This window comes from Neopsephotus bourkii, unplaced genomic scaffold, assembly GCF_033783945.1.
Source record: "Neopsephotus bourkii isolate Nb327-2 ecotype Australia unplaced genomic scaffold, CSIRO-AGI_Nbou_v1 NB_53, whole genome shotgun sequence".
In the NCBI taxonomy this organism is placed as follows: domain Eukaryota; kingdom Metazoa; phylum Chordata; class Aves; order Psittaciformes; family Psittacidae; genus Neopsephotus; species Neopsephotus bourkii.
This window is the reverse complement of record NW_026900570.1, coordinates 1891148-1909030: the sequence shown is the minus strand read 5'-3', so window position 1 is coordinate 1909030 and position 17883 is coordinate 1891148. Positions and strand designations below refer to the sequence as shown.

The following is a 17883-nucleotide window of genomic DNA, read 5'->3' as shown; positions in this document are numbered from 1 at the left end:
AAATCCCGTGTAATGAGGCTTAACCCCGCCCCAAGCCGCGGCGCAGCCGGGCGGGCAGGCTGCCAGCTAGGCCCCTGCCCGGGGGAGCCCCCGCACCCCCCACCTCACCGCCCCGAGCGGCCGCAGCTGTTCTAGCCGGAGCTGCTGGAAAGCGGCCACGCTCCCCAGACTTTGTCTCCCTCGCACACAGCGCTGAACTCTGCTCCCTCCCTTCCCTCCCTTCCCCCGGGGCGGCCGCGGCTCCTCGCTGCCTTCTTCCCCCACCCGCCCCGAGCCGTAGACGCACGGCGGGGGAAGGGGGGAGCTCCCCGCCTTCAGGCAGCAGCCAGCCGTGCCCCTACTCCCCGAGAGGACCTAGCGCCGCCGGGCCGGCCACCGTGCACTGCCCCCGAAGCCGCCGTCCCGGAGAGCTCAGCCCCAGTGCGGGGATCGTGCGGAAACACCTCGCTGTGAAGCGACCACTTTCATCCCCCATACAGATGGGGCTTTTCCAGGGGGCCCTGGGGGAAATAAATAAAAAACAAGGGCGGGAAGAGGGTGGTGAAGCAAGGGGGCTGCAGGCCCCTGCGGGGCGGGGTGGGTGCGTGCGTGGGGTTCCCCGGGGCGCCGCGTCCCGTCACATCCCATTCCGTCCTCGCTCCGCGGCTCCGCGCTTTCCCCGCAGCCCGCCGCGGCAGCTAGCCCGTGAGGTCAGTATCGGCAACGGATGGGTGTCTGCGCCGTGGGACGGACGGCGGGCGGGCCGGGCAGGCGCAGTGTGGGGCCGCGGCGGGGGAGGAGAGCGGCGGGCGGGCGGGTCCTGTGTCTATGTGTCGCACTGGCGGGGGGAGAGGGAAGGGGAAGGAGGGGGGTTACACACCAGGGCAGCGGCGGCAGCGCCGGGATCCCTTCTCCACCCCGCGGGGAGGGAGGCAGCCCCTCCTCCTCCTCCTCCCCCTTTTTTTCACCCTTCCTCCTCCTTCTTTCCCCAAAGTTAAACTTCCTGCTCCCGGCCCGGCTGGGAAGGGGACGCGGAGCCCGCCCGGACTCAGCCCTCGACACACACAACAGCTGGAGCTGTCAAAACTTCCTCCGCTCGGTCTCGGCCCCTGCCGCCTCCGCCGCCTGCTCCTCCTCCGCCCCCGCGGGCTCAGCGCGGGGGGAGGGCGCAGGGCCAGTGTACAATGAAGCGGCGGCCGCCGCAGCCGGGCAGCGCAGGAGCCGGAGCCGCCGCCAGCTCCCGGGGCCTCTGAGGGGGGGGGGCGCCCCGCGGCGGGATCCGCCGCCTCTCGCTCGCTCTCTTCACCTCGCCCGCCACCTCCCCCAGCCCCGACAGACCCCGCCGAGCCGGGGAGGGGGTGTTATTGTGTGTGAGACCCTTCCTGCCTCTGCGCTCTTTCTCTTCGCCCCCTCCTTTCCTCCCTCCCTTCCTCCTCCTGCTCTCCCCATGCTGCTTCCCCTGCTACCTGTGCTGGTCGGCGGCGGCTGAGGCCAGCAATGCGAGGCGGAGGTGGAGGAGGCGGAGGTGAGGAGGAGAGGAGCCGCGGGAGCAGGAGGAGCATCGGGATCCCCATCACCATCCTCATCTTCATCCTCATCATCATCATCCATGTGTCTCTCTCGTCCTGCTGACTAGGATGTCAACGGAGGACAAGAGTCTGGTGGTGGCGGTGGTGGAGCCGCCTCAGCAGCAGCAGCCCCCCGAGCCTGGAGCTCCCCCCCCAGCAGCAGCAGCAGCAGCCACAGACAAAAGACCTAGGGGCCGGCCTCGCAAAGATGGCGCTTCCCCTTTCCAGAGAGCCAGAAAGAAGTAAGTTCAGCGTTTGTGTGTGCGAGGCAGAGAGGGGCAGGGGCCGGCGGCCAGGCGCAGGCAGAGCTGTCAGCGGAGACTCGCCGCTCGTCGCCCCCTCCCTCCTGTCTAATGCCATTTTGAGAAGGGCACGTCTTTCTTCTCCTCCTTTCCCCTTTGCACTTTCCCCTCCTCCTCCTCCTTGTTCACCTTTTGTCTTCCTCCGCCTGTTCTCCCTTTTCCACTTTTCTTTCACCTTCCCTGTTCCTTTCTTCTCCTCTTTCGGAGTTTCTCTTTAGCTCTTCTCCCTCTTCCGTCTTCCTCGTTTTCCCTTGCCTTTGCACCTTCTCCTTTTTGGGTCTCTTCTCCGCCAGGACGCTCGGCTGCATTCAGCGTCTCCTGGCTGTTCCCTGTGCTTGACGGTAGTTCCTCGTCGCTTTTCCTTTTGATCTCCCCCCCCCCCCCTCCCGTTTTTGGGAAAGAAAAGACAGTTTTCGTTGGGTGCGAGGAGAGAGGAGAATCCCCCCTTCCCCCTCACACACACCCAGGCGGGTGCGGACGCGCACACGCAAAGTTGAGGCAGGAGTTTGTCGGCCGTCAGCCCCGCCGTGTGCTCGGAGGTGGGGAGCTGTCAGGCGGCCGCCTCGCACGGAGGGACGCGCCGGCGGGACACTGCCGAAGCACAACAAACACACGGGGGGGCGGCGGGGGTGCCGCTTCCCCGGCCCTGGCAGCTTTCCCTTCACCGCGGCTTCTCCCCGTAGGGGACGCGGGCGTTCGTCAGCCCCAACGGCCGCTGCGTGCCGCCCCCCCCGAGGAAGCCCCTCCTGAGGGGCCGCTCCTCTCGCCTCATCCCCGGGTCGGTGCGCACAAGTTCCCGCGGCGCGGGTACAGGGAGCCCGCCGTGCCAACGGCTGCCCCCCTGCTGAGAGACCAGGGCAAACCGGCGGGTATGGCAGCCCCGCCGCTGATAGGCGTGAGGTGCAGGGCTGGGCTCCCAGAGGCCTGTGGCCGCCACCGTGGAGGTGCCGCTGCCGCGCTGGCTGCGTTCCTCGCGGGTTATTCCTGAGTAGGATGAGTCTTGCCATGACATACCTGATGGCAGCAATAATAGGGCAAAGCTTGGCCAGCCCGTTTTGAGGAGAAGCGTGATGGTTGTTAGCAAAATAGCCTCTGCGCGGGCGAGTCTGCTGGAGCCTCGGGCTTCCAGAGTTTCTTTCCCTTTGTTTTGAAGGGACGCTTTCAGTTTGACACCCTTCGAGTATCTTTAACCAGGTGGGTTGCTGGCGCTTCGCTAAATACCCACTCCAGACCTCACCGCAGGTTTCCGGAGGGGTATCCTTTAGGTGAGAAAAGACCTTTAAGATCGAATCCCACCATAATGTCACGGTGAAAGTCCAAAACACCAGCGAGGGATTCTGTTGGGCTGGACCTAAACCCATGCAAAGACTATGCTTGCTTCTGTACAAATTCATCTTCACAAATATATGTTACATAAATATCCCGTGAAAGAACTATCATTAGTTTGGGATATATGGTTTCTTTTTGTTGTTGTTGTTGTCGTTGATGAAGGCTTCCTTTCAGAGATTTTAATGCTCACCCCCTGGTTTTGATGGTGACTGTTTGCAGGTCCCTCTTTTAATTCTTACGTATTTGCTCAATACAAATTTTCATACAGTGGTAGTTGAAAATAGTTGGCAAACATACACGTGCAGTAAATTTCTTGTGTTTCTCTCCTTTATGCTTAGTTTTAAGTACTTTGGTTTTAGTTCTACGCATAGAATCCAAACCTGACATAGGAAACCTTTGAATGTTTTATTTCCAAAGAAGTTTTAGGAAAGAAAATGCAAATGCAACTCAAATGTACCAGTCTGCACAAAAACCAAAGTGGTGTCATTTGTGAAAATTGATGTATCTTGTTGGCCAATTTGAGGTTTTGTACATACTTCTGATGAAAAGTGGGTGCTAAAGAGGTAGTTCCTTTTTTTTCCCCAGTTAGGTTTTTGGTGTCATGGGAATACTGTAGAGTAGTTTTTGGAGGAAATTAATTTTTCCTGTAAAAATACGTACTTATGCTGGCCTGACTATAAGCTTCACACTATGATTCTTCCTGCCTGGTGTGGGGCTGAGTGTCCTGCATTTTTATGGAATACCTGTAATGTTGGTAAAGGTGTAAGTCATAAATTCTTTTAAAACTATGATATTATGAATAATGGTTATTTACTAACTTTCATGAAGTAGGTATAGACAGGTATTTTTTAGTTGCATCCATTTAGGGGAGAAAATCGTTTTATTTTGTAAGTTTTTCTATTTACAAAATACTGATTACAATTAGCTAAACAAATGCAGAAATAAAAGAAGTAAAAATATTTTCTAGTTTTTCTTAGGACTGCTTAGTCCTATCTTCCTTTTTACTTCTGTGCTTTCCCGTTGGATTAATGTGCCTCATGTAAAACAGATAAAAGAGCATATGTCAGACCATTTTCTGTACTGTAATCACATGTCTAAATCACTATTAGCCAGTCAAATTGTTCAACTGCTTTATCCCATTATAGGAAATGTTCCACTGAATGTTCAGTCTAAGTAATGATAAAGCAGAGAGCCCTGCATTAAGCTGGCAAAGCCAAAGTAGAATGATTCCTCAGCTATGGGTGCTTCCATTAAAGAGCAATACCATATTGGAGGTTGCTATTTTACCTTCTTGAAGGCTGTGTTTTTAAGCAAATTCAGTGAGCTTTAAGCAGGCAGATGGAAAACTGCCTTAAGTCTGCTTTTGTGAGATGCCAGTGATTCTCAACTCTTCCCAGAAGTAGGCCTGCTTTAAGGGAGCACAGGGTTCTTCAGTAGGACAGCTCTACACAAGTCTCTGTCATCCTGTGTTTTACCTGGTTGCCAGTAAAAATGCTGGTGATACTGTGGACATGGGTATATACAGGGAATGGAACAGTTCACGTTTCCTATAGGTGATGAATTGGGAATCAGTGGTGTCAGTACCTGGAGAGTTACTGAGCTTTAGCTTGATGCTGGAACAGCTTTTTATCATTGTTTGAAGGATATAGCTTCCTGAGTAGCATTGTCAGGGGACTTAATCTTAGGTGAACAGTTCATTTTTATTATTTATATTGTAATTGTGCCTAGAGGCCAGGGCACCATTATACTACCTGCAGTACAAATGAATAAGCAAAGGTTGCTGCTGCACAATTTCTTAATTTAAATGTAAAGATAAGACGGCATGTAAATGTTAAGAAACGTGTTGGGAAAGCGTAAGGGATCTGTGAGAATGCTATGAGCAGAAGATGCAGAAGTACCATGGTTTATCTTCGCATAGAATCATAGAATAGTTAGGGTTGGAAAGGACCTTAAGAGCATAAAGTTCCAACCCCCCTGCCATGGGCAGGGACACCTCACTCTAAACCATATCACCCAAGGCCTCGTTCAACCTGGCCTTGGACACTGCCAGGGATGGAGCATTCACAACCTCCTTGGGCAACCTATTCCAGTGGCTCACCACCCTAACAGGAAAGAATTTCCTCCTTATATCCAATCTAAACTTCCCCTAAGTTTTAACCCATTACCCCTTGTCCTGTCACTACAGTCCCTAATGAAGAGTCCATCCCCAGCATCCCTATATGCCCCCTTCAGATGATTCATGGGCATCAGACTTGGAGGGTATATTTAAAGGATAAAGCATTGCCACCTCAAGGATTTTTACAGACAGCTTGTTTTCTGCCTGAAGTGCTAGTCAAACAGTCGTATTTTCTTCTTACATGTTGACGACTGGGAATCTGTGTAGAGCAGCAGTTCAGATTTAAGAGGCAGAACTAGAATAAGCCATGCAGAGCCTTAAAACTGAGAGCATGTAGGTTGTTCATGATACGCTTCATCAGGAAGGAAGAACACATAGAACTATAACCAGAGGCCATCTCATTGTGTGGCCTGAAATCTTGGAAACTTAACTCTTGTACTTGGATTATACTTCAACTGCCAGGCTATGCTCCTGAATGTAATCAGGAAGAAGTTGCAGGGGAAGAGTATTGGTTCCGTTTTACCTATACTGTCATTGTATGAACAGCTGATTATTCATTAAAATGTATCAGAGTAGTATTGTACAGGTGCAGTAAACAAGTTTGTAATCTATTTTAAGTACTAGATCTTTCTTAGTCTATATAGGTTATAAGCAGCATAGACAGATGTAGCAAAAATTTAGTCTCATTAGTTGTGATCGTGATAGCAGTTACTTTTTAGGTCAGTATCTAAGCTAACTCTAAATTTTATATTCAGCATCCATCAGACATTGATGTATGTTACAAATTATTTTGGAAAATGTGTGTAGTTGAAAACAGCATAGGATAATGATTTCAAAAAGCATGAAATTTGTGGAAAATTTCATGCTTGTTTATTTTTAATTACCTATGTTCTAATTTTTGTCCTCCTTTTACATTTCTTTGGCCAATGTAAGCTGCAGTAGGTTTTCAAAGACCATAGATATTATATATGCAGATAGTTTTAAGGACACTTAAGCATAGCATTTTTTGCCAGGAAATGATTATTTAACAGTTTTTATCATTACTTTAGCTGCATTTGCATTAAGGTAGGCCAATATTTAATGAAATCTACACTTATTTCAAAAGAACCTTAACGTGTTGGATGAATTCTGTTTATAGCTCAGCTGTGTTTCTTTAGTTCCTGACACAAGTATGTGATGTGATACGTACTATGTGATACTTATTTGTATATTTGCTTGCCTGCTCCTTTCTCACTTCAAAATACAGCATCTCCAAATGGAAATTTTCTGTAGGATTATACAATAAAAATGTTCCTAAATGCATGTTCACATTTAGGGAAAGTCATTACTGCTCACTACTACCAACCTGAAGTCTTTCGAGGGATGGGCTTTGTACAGCTGTTGTACAGATAAGGGTTAAGGCAGTAAAGCAAATAGTGGCCTATAGTTCTGCCTGTACAAGCCACGTATCAAAATGTTTGGCCAGAAGCCAGAAGGTACATACTAGATCACAGTGTGAAGAGGTGAGGCATGGGAGTAGGCTTCATAATCAGGATTTGACACTGGCTCTTTGAAGGCCTTTCTAATCTGCTGTAGAACAGGACAGAGCAATGTGGAGCCAGGGTCCCATGGGAACTTTGTGCCATTTTCTTCGGCAGCCTGTGTTGCATGACTTCATCATAGTCTTATTACCAAGCAATTACCCATCTGTCTTATGTAGTTCTTGCATAGGAGCCCGGCTCAAATTCCTCACAGTACTATTTTGTTCAGGTGAATGAGCTCTGGTAAATGATCTCTGTATGAATCTTTTGATTTTCAGTTCTTGACGGGACCTGTGTGCTGGATTGGATGACTGGAAGTTGTTACACACAGTGGGTTTTATAGAATTGTTTTGCCTCCTTGTCAAAGTTGTTCAAATGTTGATTAACATGAAGTGGTGTCTTCACTTGGGTCTTAAGGGTGAGTGAGATTAGGTTTACTGTTGGAAAGAGATATTTTTCTACAACCTTAGCCTACACTTTTCACAATTTGAGACAGACTGCACTTGCAAATGAAGAATTCTTTGAGGTTTTTTCTTTTTTTGACGTTGCAGTTAGTTTGTTAATGTTGGTATCTGATGATCCACTGAACTTCTGTAGCTGTTGTGAGAGGATCTCCAAGTGCTTTCAGACAGTGTCATGGCAGATCAAGTACAATGACAGCCTGTGAAATCTCAACCTTTCAGATATATTGGTCAATAAGGCACATTTTTGCAGAAGTAGGAATAAGAACCCTGTCTCTTGCTTGCTACATTTTGAGCCATTCACACACCAGACATCTTTTGATGCAGGAGACTTTAAACAGTAAACCACTTCAGTTTTCTTGGCTTTGCTTGTGGATATAATTTTTTTATTATTATTATTTCTTGTTAGTGTGTTCCACTTCTACAGACTTCTTGTCATTGTTATTTTATAAGTAATTGCGAGTTGACATTTCTATTCTTTGTCGTCATCTGAGTTGAGAGATGGTTTTCCAAGGCAGTTGACTCACTGAGAGCAGGTAAGCTCTGCCGTTCTCAGGCCAGAGCTGTTTTTTACCCTCCTTGGCCCAGTTGTCCCACAGCGATGTTGGAGGGGCAGCCAGGGTCATGTGTAACTGGGGAAAATAGAATCTCCTTATCCACTACTGATGATCTCTCCCTTATGTTATTATACACTGATGCTGTGGATTTAACTTCTTAAGAAATGCTGCCACAGGTACACTAAAATGTTATAAAACATTGACTAACAAGTTTTAAAAACTGTCGAAAGCTTTTCTCCTTTATGTGTTTTAATAGATTTGATTACCAGTTCATGATTCATATAGTTTAGATAAGTACAGATAAGCAGCATTTTACTGTAGCAAGTAACTGTTTGCTGCTAACTTTCATTGAATTGTGCATTTTCGCTTTCCTTTTTGCTGTTCTTGTAGAAGGATGGCACTGGACATTCCTGGTCATGCCATTCCTGGGTTAGTAAAAATAAGTTTGGGCACTTGTTTCAAGAACTGCATTGAGTAAGTTCTAGCACTGATACCTTTAAAAGGAAATAACGATGATGTAGGAAAAAGACTTTAAAATCTACAGTTCTTATTACTTAGAGAAACACAGGCAATGAGTCTGTGGAGTGCATCAGGTGGTTATTTTCCCCAAACACCATAAATCTTGAGCTGGTTCTGGCAGGGAAAAGCAGCAGCAGGACTGCCCTCCCTTCACTACCAGCTGCTTGTTCTCTCCCGTGTGCTGACCCAGGCGTTTGTGTAGCCGTGTGGTGAGCTGTGTTGGGAAATTGATCTGCGTTAAAACTAACCTGGCAAAGAAATGTGTTTGTGATAGCATGAGGGAGGAGGCCAGAGCAAATGGCCAGGCTGCAGAGAGGCAGCTACAGTTTTTGGTAGCATTGCCAGACTGAAGTAGTGTCTGAGGAGAGATAGCTGTGGTTGTCTGAAGTTTTGACAGTGTTTGGTTTTGAGGCTGACTTCTTTGAGTTTTTCAATGCAAGAGTTCTTACAGGACATTGTGGCAGATTTTTACAGCCTACAGTCATGTTACATATGCTGGTTGGTCAGTGGTTTAAAAAAAAGTGCTATTGAGAGGCTTCTTCACAGCCTGTAGGCAGATGAGTTGTTCTCATCTAACTGATTTTTGCCTCAAACATTGATTAAATAAGGAACTTGGGTTCTCACTTTGATCCTCCAAATTGTTCTTACATTGAATACTCAAGGTACCCTAAAATAATAGAATAAGTAAAATATTTTATGTTAACAGTAGCTTTTGGTATTCTGAAAGCTCCTCCTACCATTATATCAATGTATAGGCATTATGATAAAAACACATGAGATCTTGCTTCTTTCAGAATATTCTTCCCTTTCACATTTTTGCAAATATTAAATCACACATGTACCAAATCCCATTGCCAGCCATTCCAATATAAATATATGACTAATATTCAGTGCTGTAGTAATCAATGTTCTAATTGCTTTTCTTGAAGAAACTGTTGGAAACCCAGTTAAAGTGGGATGCTTCCCCCCCCCTCTGACTTTTGGCAGGGGGAAGAAAAAAAAGTGGCTTTTTTTCTTCTGCTGCATCATTACTGACAATAAATTCTTGCCAAAAATGGTTTTAATTAGGCTATCAGAAAAAAAAGATCAGCCTTGGGAAAATTTACCATTTTTTTATTTTGCCTATTATGATTACTATTTTTTTTCTTGGAACATGTGCATTTGAATCACTTGCATGACACAGTAAGATAAAAGGAATTTTTGATATCAAAGATGTGGTCCAACTATGCAGTCTCTACTGCTAAATGTGTATCAGCCTCTTATGTGACTGAGAGTACTGTACTGTCTGGAAGCCTTAGCTGATCCAGAATGACTTCTGGAATATCCCAGGGTTCATGGAACCTGGTATTCCGATAATAGTGTCTATGCTCCTGTCTTTGGCAGCGAAAACTGTCTGCAGTGTTCTTGCTGAAGGTTTTTTCAACAAACCTGATAGGGTGGCTCCATACTGTTAAATGGGAGCTATTCTGTATCAAAATTTGGGAGATTTATTAGTAAGCCATTTGATAAATATAGAATGTGGATTATTTAGGTTTATTCCTGAAGTGTGGAGTTCAGAAGCACAGTGAATAAAATGAATATTTAATTTTGCTATATCACAACAGGTGAATGGAACTTCATGGCCAAAAAAGACTCCAGTGTGATCTTGCTCATCCTTTTGTGTAGTGTATCTGTACCATTTCTTACAAATGTTTCTCTAACTTATTTTAATATATCTGGCGAATGCAATTCCACTGCATCTCTAGGCAATTTGTTTCAGTAATTAACTTCCTGAAGTATAAAATAAATATTCCTTACTGCTGAGTAAGCCAGTTTTGTCTTCTATTACTTGCAGTTAAGACTCCAAAGCTGAAACTGAGAGCATTTTTCATAAATAGCTTTTATTTATTAGGAGATTGTCTCCTTTTTGCTGCACTGATCAAGTTTAACGTGGAGTTACCTGTTTGATCCTTCGAAAGTTTGTTAGTCTTTATGAAGCAACTTGGTTGATATGAACCACTTTTCAATTTCTCAGAATGATTTTTATTGAGATCTTGTCTTTTAAAATGTTCATAGCGTCTGCCTTATGCAGGTCCAGGGGGAAGGAACCTCCCTTCAATGTTCTCCCACGTTGACTGTATGAAACTGAAAAACTGAACGCAAATAATTTGCAGATAAATACCCTTTGAGTGCTCTAGTTCATTGTTGCTGACCTCTCTTAGGGCAGTTTCACCAGGACTGTATTATGGAAGATATCACTCATAGTTTAGAGATTTCTTCTGTTTGTTTCTGAGCTACAGTGTGAATTTCTTCCAGTCCTGCTGACTTGAATTTCCCAGACTGTTTAGCCTAATAAAATAAGTTTTCAGTACCGGCTACAACAGATCTGTTTTATGAAGACTGGAATAATACAGAGAATGGCGTTTGATTCTGTTTTGTTACCCATTTGTTGTTCTGTAACATTGCTATGTACTGATTTTCGTGGTTTTATTCTTACTTCTAAAATACTTCTGAAACTTTGTTTGCCTTTTATATTGCACAGTGGTAATAACGCATGCTGTGCTTTTATCTCTTCTGATTTTTTATCCCTGACAGTTTATGCTGTTTCTTTATATTCATTAAAAAGCCCTTGTTTCCATTCCTAGTATGATTCTTTCAAGTTTCAGACCCTTATTACCGGCTGCTTTTGATGCAGCTGGTGGTGTTCATACTACATTGCCTATCTCTCCCCTGTGCTGGAATACTTCCTCGTTGTGTATATTCCAGTACAATAGCTGCCAGCCCTCCTTTAAGTTGTGCTCTCAAGAGATTCTAGCAACAAGTTCAAAGAGTTTGTTGAAATTTGCTTTTCTTATTTCAGTTAATTGAAGATTAAAAATTGTTCTCCTTTTTCTGCTGCTCTCAGTTTTTCCCCTTCCTTGGCACAGTGAATACTTCTCGTTACCACTTCCAGCCAAATCACTGTACACATTGAGATGTTTAAAAGGGAGCCTGCCCTAATGGAGTGAAGTGTGAAGTAACTGCTCTTCTGGCATCCTTAACTTTGTGAAACAGTGTCTTCAACATTTTCACAAACTTGTTGGGCTGTTTGTTTTGTTATTTTGGTTTTCTGTTAGTTGTCTGAATGATGAAGGTCTCCTCTTACCCTCAAGATACATGCTCTGAAAGATTCTCTTTGTTGCTCCAAGAGGCTTAACCATCTTCCCCTCATTGGGTCAGTGGACGTTTTTCTTTCTCAGCCTTTCCAGTTTCTTATTCTCTAGTTCGCATTCTTTGTGCCTTATGTTTTTGTTTCTACCCTAACTTTTAGTCTTCTCCTCTGTCATCCCCCCCTCCTTGTAATAAAAGCAAGTGAGTATATTATTTCTTCTTTTTTCCATGGCCCACTGAACTGCATGAGACTAGAGCATCACTTAGAAACGGGCCAGATGCTTTTCATTGTGAAGAAAGAAGGTTTGGAGTCACTGGGCACTATCATCCTGTTGTCAGATTATTGCAGCGTTTTCTTGTTCAGTTTGCACCTGGGCCTGCCAGCACTCTTCCAAACAGCTCTCAAGGCTGGCCCAGCAGTTTGTTTGGGCCACATACCGATCACAGCATAGTTTCCGTGTGGCTGCTTCGTTTGGGATGTCAAAACTTAGCCTAGATGTAGGCTGTTGTGTGCTAGTCAGCCTCAAGGCCAACATCACCAGCTATGTTTAATTCACTAGTAACCGGTGGTGTGCTCTTTCCTTTTTTTTTTTTTTTTTCTGTAAGGAGGAATTCAATGAGACTGACAGAATTCTCATTGGTTTTGCTTTCAGCCTCCTGGGCAAACAGTGTGCCACAGTTAATGTTCTCTAACCCATAGGGACGCAAGTTTAGGAAGAAGAGCTCACAGCAGAATTGCTGTAGAGGGAGCAGATGAGATGGGATGAACAAGCCATAAGGCTCTGGGAAATACTGGCTTTCAGTGCTACTTCGGCCTCTGACACACAGTTTTTCCTGGTTCATGTTTTGCATAAATAGCCTTGCATCCAGTATCCTGGTAGAGGCAGAGATTTATACAGAGGAAAGTGCAAAACAGATACAGTGGGAATTCCAATTTATTTTTATGCCTGTGTCTTCCAGAAACCCTTTAGGAGAGAATCTGGCATAGAAATTGGGGGAGGGGTAAGTCAGGAAATAAATGATCTGTAGGCAAGATTATTTAAAGAAATTATTTCCCTAAGGTCTTTCATGTAGCAGTGAGGGTTGGCTCATGGCTGGCTATTCTGTCACCTCTTTTTGTAACGGAATAGGAGAGTATTCTTTGTGCTGTCATGTGCTGTGTACAGCTTGGAGATACAATCGTTTCTGTTTCAAATGTGTTTGTTGGTAAGGAATAAATACAAAAACTTGGTAAACTGGCTCACATTTTGTGTGCTGTGTGGTTTTCTCAGATAAGGAATTACCAGTAGAACAGAACAGAGGAGGTACTGTTGGTTGTGTACCTACTTCATGGACAAGCAGAAAATCTTGATCTCAAGGCTCATTAACCAGACAGTGCCAGTGGGGGGGTTAAATTACTGATAACCTAATGTAAATAAATATTGTTTTTAAAATATTTTCAGTTTACTTTTTTCAATTAATGTGTCTTTTTTATTTTTATTTTTATTTTACTTGGTTTTGACTGTCTTGGCACAAAAGAACCTGTTTTCAAATTGTTAGTTTGACCATGTTATTTTAAAGCCTTTTTCAGACCAATGAGAATTTCTTGTCTATGCTTAGTTAATATGCTCACACTTTAAAAAAGTGAAGTTGTAACTGTCTTGGACATGCACAGACTTGCTGAGTTGAAGCTTAGACTCTAAGCTATCCTGTGTCTTCTAAGGTGCACTATTTTCCTTGCTGGGCTAGAATTTGGGAAAGTATTGTGACTGACATTTGTTAGCTGGCTTTTACCTAAAGACTATAGATGTTAGATCATATCGTTGAAGTTTTCTGTTTTGGTTTTGGCTGGGGATTTTTTTGGTCCCCAGATGTAGCCCAGACTGAACCTAGGAAATATACAGCTGCATGGATGTGACCACGTCATATGGTGTGGGAGCATATTCCATAACAGTGATTAGTAATGGGCCTTGGGGACAGGGCAGAGACTGAGTTCTAGCTCCTGTAGTCATGCCACCTTGGTTTCTTTTTCGCCAGTATTGTGATGGTCTAGTTTCTATCTGAATTGTTTTCTTTCAGAGCTTTAAAAGAATAATGATATTTATTTTACTATTCTCAAGGAGCTTACTAATGAATAGGAGGAAGTCTACTCTAATTCTGCTGAAGTCTTTATGCTTAGTCACAGGAGAGGACTGGGTATCTGGAATGTGATTCAGAAGGACTGAGGAGGGAGTTCCTCAGAGTCATCTAATAGGAAATACTAGATGAAGGGATTTAGGTGTGATTTAGGCCACCAGAATATCACCTGATCTCTGTTTTCTGTACTTGGTTTGTTTGGGGCATAAGCTATTTCAAGTAGGATCCCACCATCTGATTTCAGCACTATGTATAATTACTTGGCTATGTAAACAACAAATTGAACTTCAAAAATATTTGTGAACTATTTTGGGAACTGACTCTTGACTTGCTGTGAGCAGGAGGTTTGGCTAGCTGACTTTTGAGGCCTTTTCCACCTGAGCTGGTGCATGATCCTCTTCTATGAGCATCCCGTGTGGTGGTCGTGGCCATTATTTATGTTGTACTCATTGCTTTTCCACAGTGAATTATGTGTAGTAACCTTTTGTAGAAGGTGTTTTCCTGCATTATTTCTTGAATGAAAATAGTTTACTACATCTTTGTTTCATTGTCTGTGTTCCTTATTCCTTCTGCACTTGATATTTGCTTTATCTATTAACCTTGGTGGTTCAGTATATACTAAGTAAATAATTACTTGCTTACTACGGTTGTGTTTTTTTGTCGTTTTTTTTCCCCAAAAAAATATGCTACCACCTGGCATTCCAGATTTTCTTTTTAAACAGTGTATTTTAAAGTTTGTCTGCTCAAAAAAGGTAGGGCTATTTTGATTGCTTTAAAGAAAATATGTCCGAATTTATATTCTTGCTGGATTTCCACCATACGCTGTTGAAAACAGTTTTGTGCTGCCTATGTTAGCAGCTAACAATGCTTGTCGTAAGCAACAGCTCATCTTCTGATGGTCCGTAAATGCTTAGGTATTGCCCAATTTCTACCTTTCTCTTCTTGCACCTTCTTTTCAACTTGTGGTCTATTTGACTGTATTGGTTTTTAGTCCTTTCCAAATTTATTTGGTCACCCCTTTATTTCCATAGCTGAGAAGGAGTATTACGTTACTGGTTCAGCTATGCAATGGATTTTACCCATAGCAGCATTTAGTGGTGTGAAATGGACACAGGCCATGACACTCTTACCTTCTTATGCTCCTTCAATACCGGGGAAAATAGTGCTGTTGGGAAAGTGTAGAAGTGAGTGGAGAAGTGAGTAAGGAAATCTGAGATTTCTAGAGGTAATGTGAATTTTAGAAACCTAGATTTTTTTTCCAAATATTTATTTACTTTTTAATGCTTTTTAACATGATACAGTCTATGCTTCTCCATAGTGTTTGCACTGCGCTGCTGGGCAAGCTGCGGTGATACTTTGTGAGCTCAGGCTACCTTGAGATGTTCATTTTGGTGCTCTGTAGGAAGATACCAGCCACAGAGGCAAAAGGGTATGCTCCAGCTTGTTGTGGAGGATTTCTGCCTTCCATTCACATTCATTAGTGTATTAAGTGTTAACAGTAGGCTTTGCAGGGGAGCGTGCTGTTATGCCATTTCTGTTGCAGGGATGGTAACCTGTGGCTGAAGTATGGAAGGACTTCAGGGAAGAAAGACACCTTGCACCTTTTCAATACTTGCCAAAGCTTGTCTGTCAAAGCCAAAGACAGAATTTGATACTTTCTATGCAGAAATCTATTTCAATGAATGCCTGTTCAAATTTTATTTCTAATAGCATGCTTGTTAGTTATGACATTTGAGATGTAATGGCTTGAAACCATTTAAATAATAACATGTTAATGTGCATTTGTAGTTAATGCCTAAAATATGTTTCTTGGCTGTACCACATGGTGCTGACCTATTGCGCGTTTGAGCTATGATCTGGTTCATGCTCACAAAAAGAGAGAGTGCAGGCTAGAGGGAAAAATCTGGTTTGGAACATTTATTATTTTATTTTTTACCTTTAGAAATGGAATCTATCTCCAGAGATTGTCTTAGTGCAGGTTAGAAATGAAGAACTTCCAAACCCCTTCAAAATGCAAAAAAAAAAAAAAAAAAAAAGAGTCAGACTACTGTATAATCTATGCTTTGGCATGAGAAGTGGAATTTGCAGAGAAACTGTACTCAGAGAAGAGAGTGGTTCAAGCTAATCCATATCATGGAAGCATAAAGGGGTGCCAGAAGGTAAATCACATTTACATTTCAGTAGAATTGCCATGCTGAGGAAAAATGAGTTTCTTTTTCTGCTTGTTGTCCTTTTGTAACTATATTCTTTGGGCTTAATCTCAAGTTGTTACAATACTACCATAGTACGAAACCCATTGAAGATACTGGAAATAGAAGGTCAGCAGAAGTTAAGAAAGAAATGTTCTGAAAAGACAAGCACATCTTTGTGCTGCTTAATATACTCATCTTTGTACACATTAAAATTGGTGAAGTACCAAATCCAATGTATGACCTAGCAATAGTAACCAAGTAGTCCTCCCATTGTAAAGCCCATCTCTCTTACTTGTACATGTATTGCACCTGAAATTTGGATTGGAATGTATTATTGGATGTGGTGACGTATCTATATCTGATTTTCTCTTGGTTTCTGTGAAGTAACTTTCTAACAAGTTAAAAATTGTAACTAGCACAAACAGACAAGGCATGCTTTGCTAAATGTGTCTTGGTTAACTCAGAAGAGTTGTCCTTGAGTTAATCAGCTTGAGTTTGGAAGGAAAAAAGTCCACCATATGTATAGACATAAGTTTTTATCTTAATCATTAAATCCATCGCTTCTGTTGCTTACAGGAAAAAACGAAAAAGTCTGTCTTCAGAACGATGACTGATCCCATTTTTCCCATGTACATTTTCTTGGCAGAAGTGTTGGCTTAAACAGTTTCTGCCTTGCCATCATGGTGACACACGTTTGTGGAGACGTGTGAATCAGGGCAGGGAATTGCTGCAGACAAAATTGCTTTGCCTTTTTTCAGTGTCCAGCCCTGCTCCTTTTTGCTGGGTTCCCCTGTAGCAGTAGAGGTCCACTCATTTGGTTCACAACATGACCCAACGTACAGCTGAACAGATCTGGGTCAGTGCCTGGGAAGAGGTGGCATGGGATGGGAGCAGCTTCAGTTAGAACTGTGGCTGAACGTGAAACCTTGCCCTGAGTTGTTCCTTTAGCTCATTGTCTAATCCTACTGAAGGCAACTTGTGGGCAGTTTGTGTGTCAAAGTAGTAATTACTCAACATGACCAGTGTTGGGCCATCAGACTGTGCTGTAGCAAAATGATGGTTTTCTCCTTGCTAAGATTTTTATGGCTATTAATGTACTTCCACAGTGAAAGAACTAAATCTCGCATCTTGCAAGTGAGAGCTTTGGAGCTCTAGCAAAGAACAAGGCCAGCTAAGGTGACTTCATATCTGTTAGCTTGCATCTTGGGTCACATGAACAGTAGTGAAAAGTACTGAGAGTAATTTATTATTATTTTAACCAGCTATTATTAAATTGCAGCTTGCCTTATTGTACTAACAAATTTCAGCTTGTCGGGTGACCCATTACGAGGTGTGATAAAACATGTTTTGTTTTGTTTTTGTTTTTCACGTAGTCTAACATGTTTGAAAATATCTACAGGTATAGGAGCAGAAACAGCTTTGTGAATTTATGGTGTGTTGGTTATGTTGCAGGGGGTATTGCCTCAGAAGGTAACGCACCGGTGTTGCAGTGGCAGCTTATATAAATGGGCACTTAGGGGATAGCTGATGAACAACAAACTCGGTGTTCTAGCCTTGCTTAGCCTGTGAAGTATAAACACAGAAACTCATTTTATTTAATGCAGTTTGGAAAATACCCAACAGTAAACAGAAGCTGTGTATCTTCTTCAGTTTAAGAGGAGCTTATTTTAGTTAATCTCAGAATAACTGTTTAGAAAAATGTTTAAACTCTGCAGAGATGCATGTCCATGAGGGATTTGTCCTTGTTAAACCCGAAGAGCTATGAGTGCTGAAGGCAATAAGTTAATCAGATGATGTCTTGGTGGTAGTTCTGCTGTTCACCACTTGTTCGTTGTACCAAAATAACCAACCCTTACTGCAAAATAAAATATTGACGTTTTGCTGTCTTTGCTAAGGTTTAGACTAAGATAGTTGGTACATACTTGGTAGGACTGTATTCAGCTCTGGGGCCTCCAACACAAGAGGGACGTGGACCTGGCTTCAGGGATTCCAGAGGAGACCACAAAGATGCTCTGAGATCTGGAGCACCTCTCCTATGGAGACAGGCTGAGAAAGCTGGGCTTGTTCAGCCTGGAGAAGGCTCCAGGTGACCTTAA

General features: G+C 43.6%; 2 protein-coding genes across 23 annotated transcripts in view; one reads left to right on the top strand and one right to left on the bottom strand.

Moving 5' to 3' along the window:
- Positions 1-1590, bottom strand: part of LOC133210051 (uncharacterized) — a 43460-nt gene extending 41870 nt beyond the window's left edge. For 3 of the 6 annotated variants that reach the window (XR_009724844.1, XR_009724842.1, XR_009724843.1), the window contains exon 1: positions 1446-1585. Coding sequence is in view for 1 of the 6 variants with exons in the window: in XM_061349108.1 (XP_061205092.1) it covers positions 678-817; positions 1446-1590 (285 nt within the window). In the remaining 5 variants the exon portion in view is untranslated. Of the gene's footprint in view, positions 1-565; positions 818-1445 lie in introns of those variants that run through there. The other 3 variants (XR_009724846.1, XR_009724845.1, XM_061349108.1) reach the window with 2 other exon arrangements.
- The window catches only part of KMT2C (lysine methyltransferase 2C), a 194248-nt gene continuing 177293 nt past the window's right edge, over positions 929-17883 (top strand). For 9 of the 17 annotated variants that reach the window (XM_061348908.1, XM_061348828.1, XM_061348880.1 and 6 more), the window contains exon 1: positions 1464-1789. In XM_061348908.1, the coding sequence (XP_061204892.1) occupies positions 1617-1789 (173 nt within the window). In that variant the 5' untranslated portion in view covers positions 1464-1616. Of the gene's footprint in view, positions 1790-3002; positions 3044-17883 lie in introns of all 17 variants that reach the window. The other 8 variants (XM_061348899.1, XM_061348931.1, XM_061348923.1 and 5 more) reach the window with 3 other exon arrangements.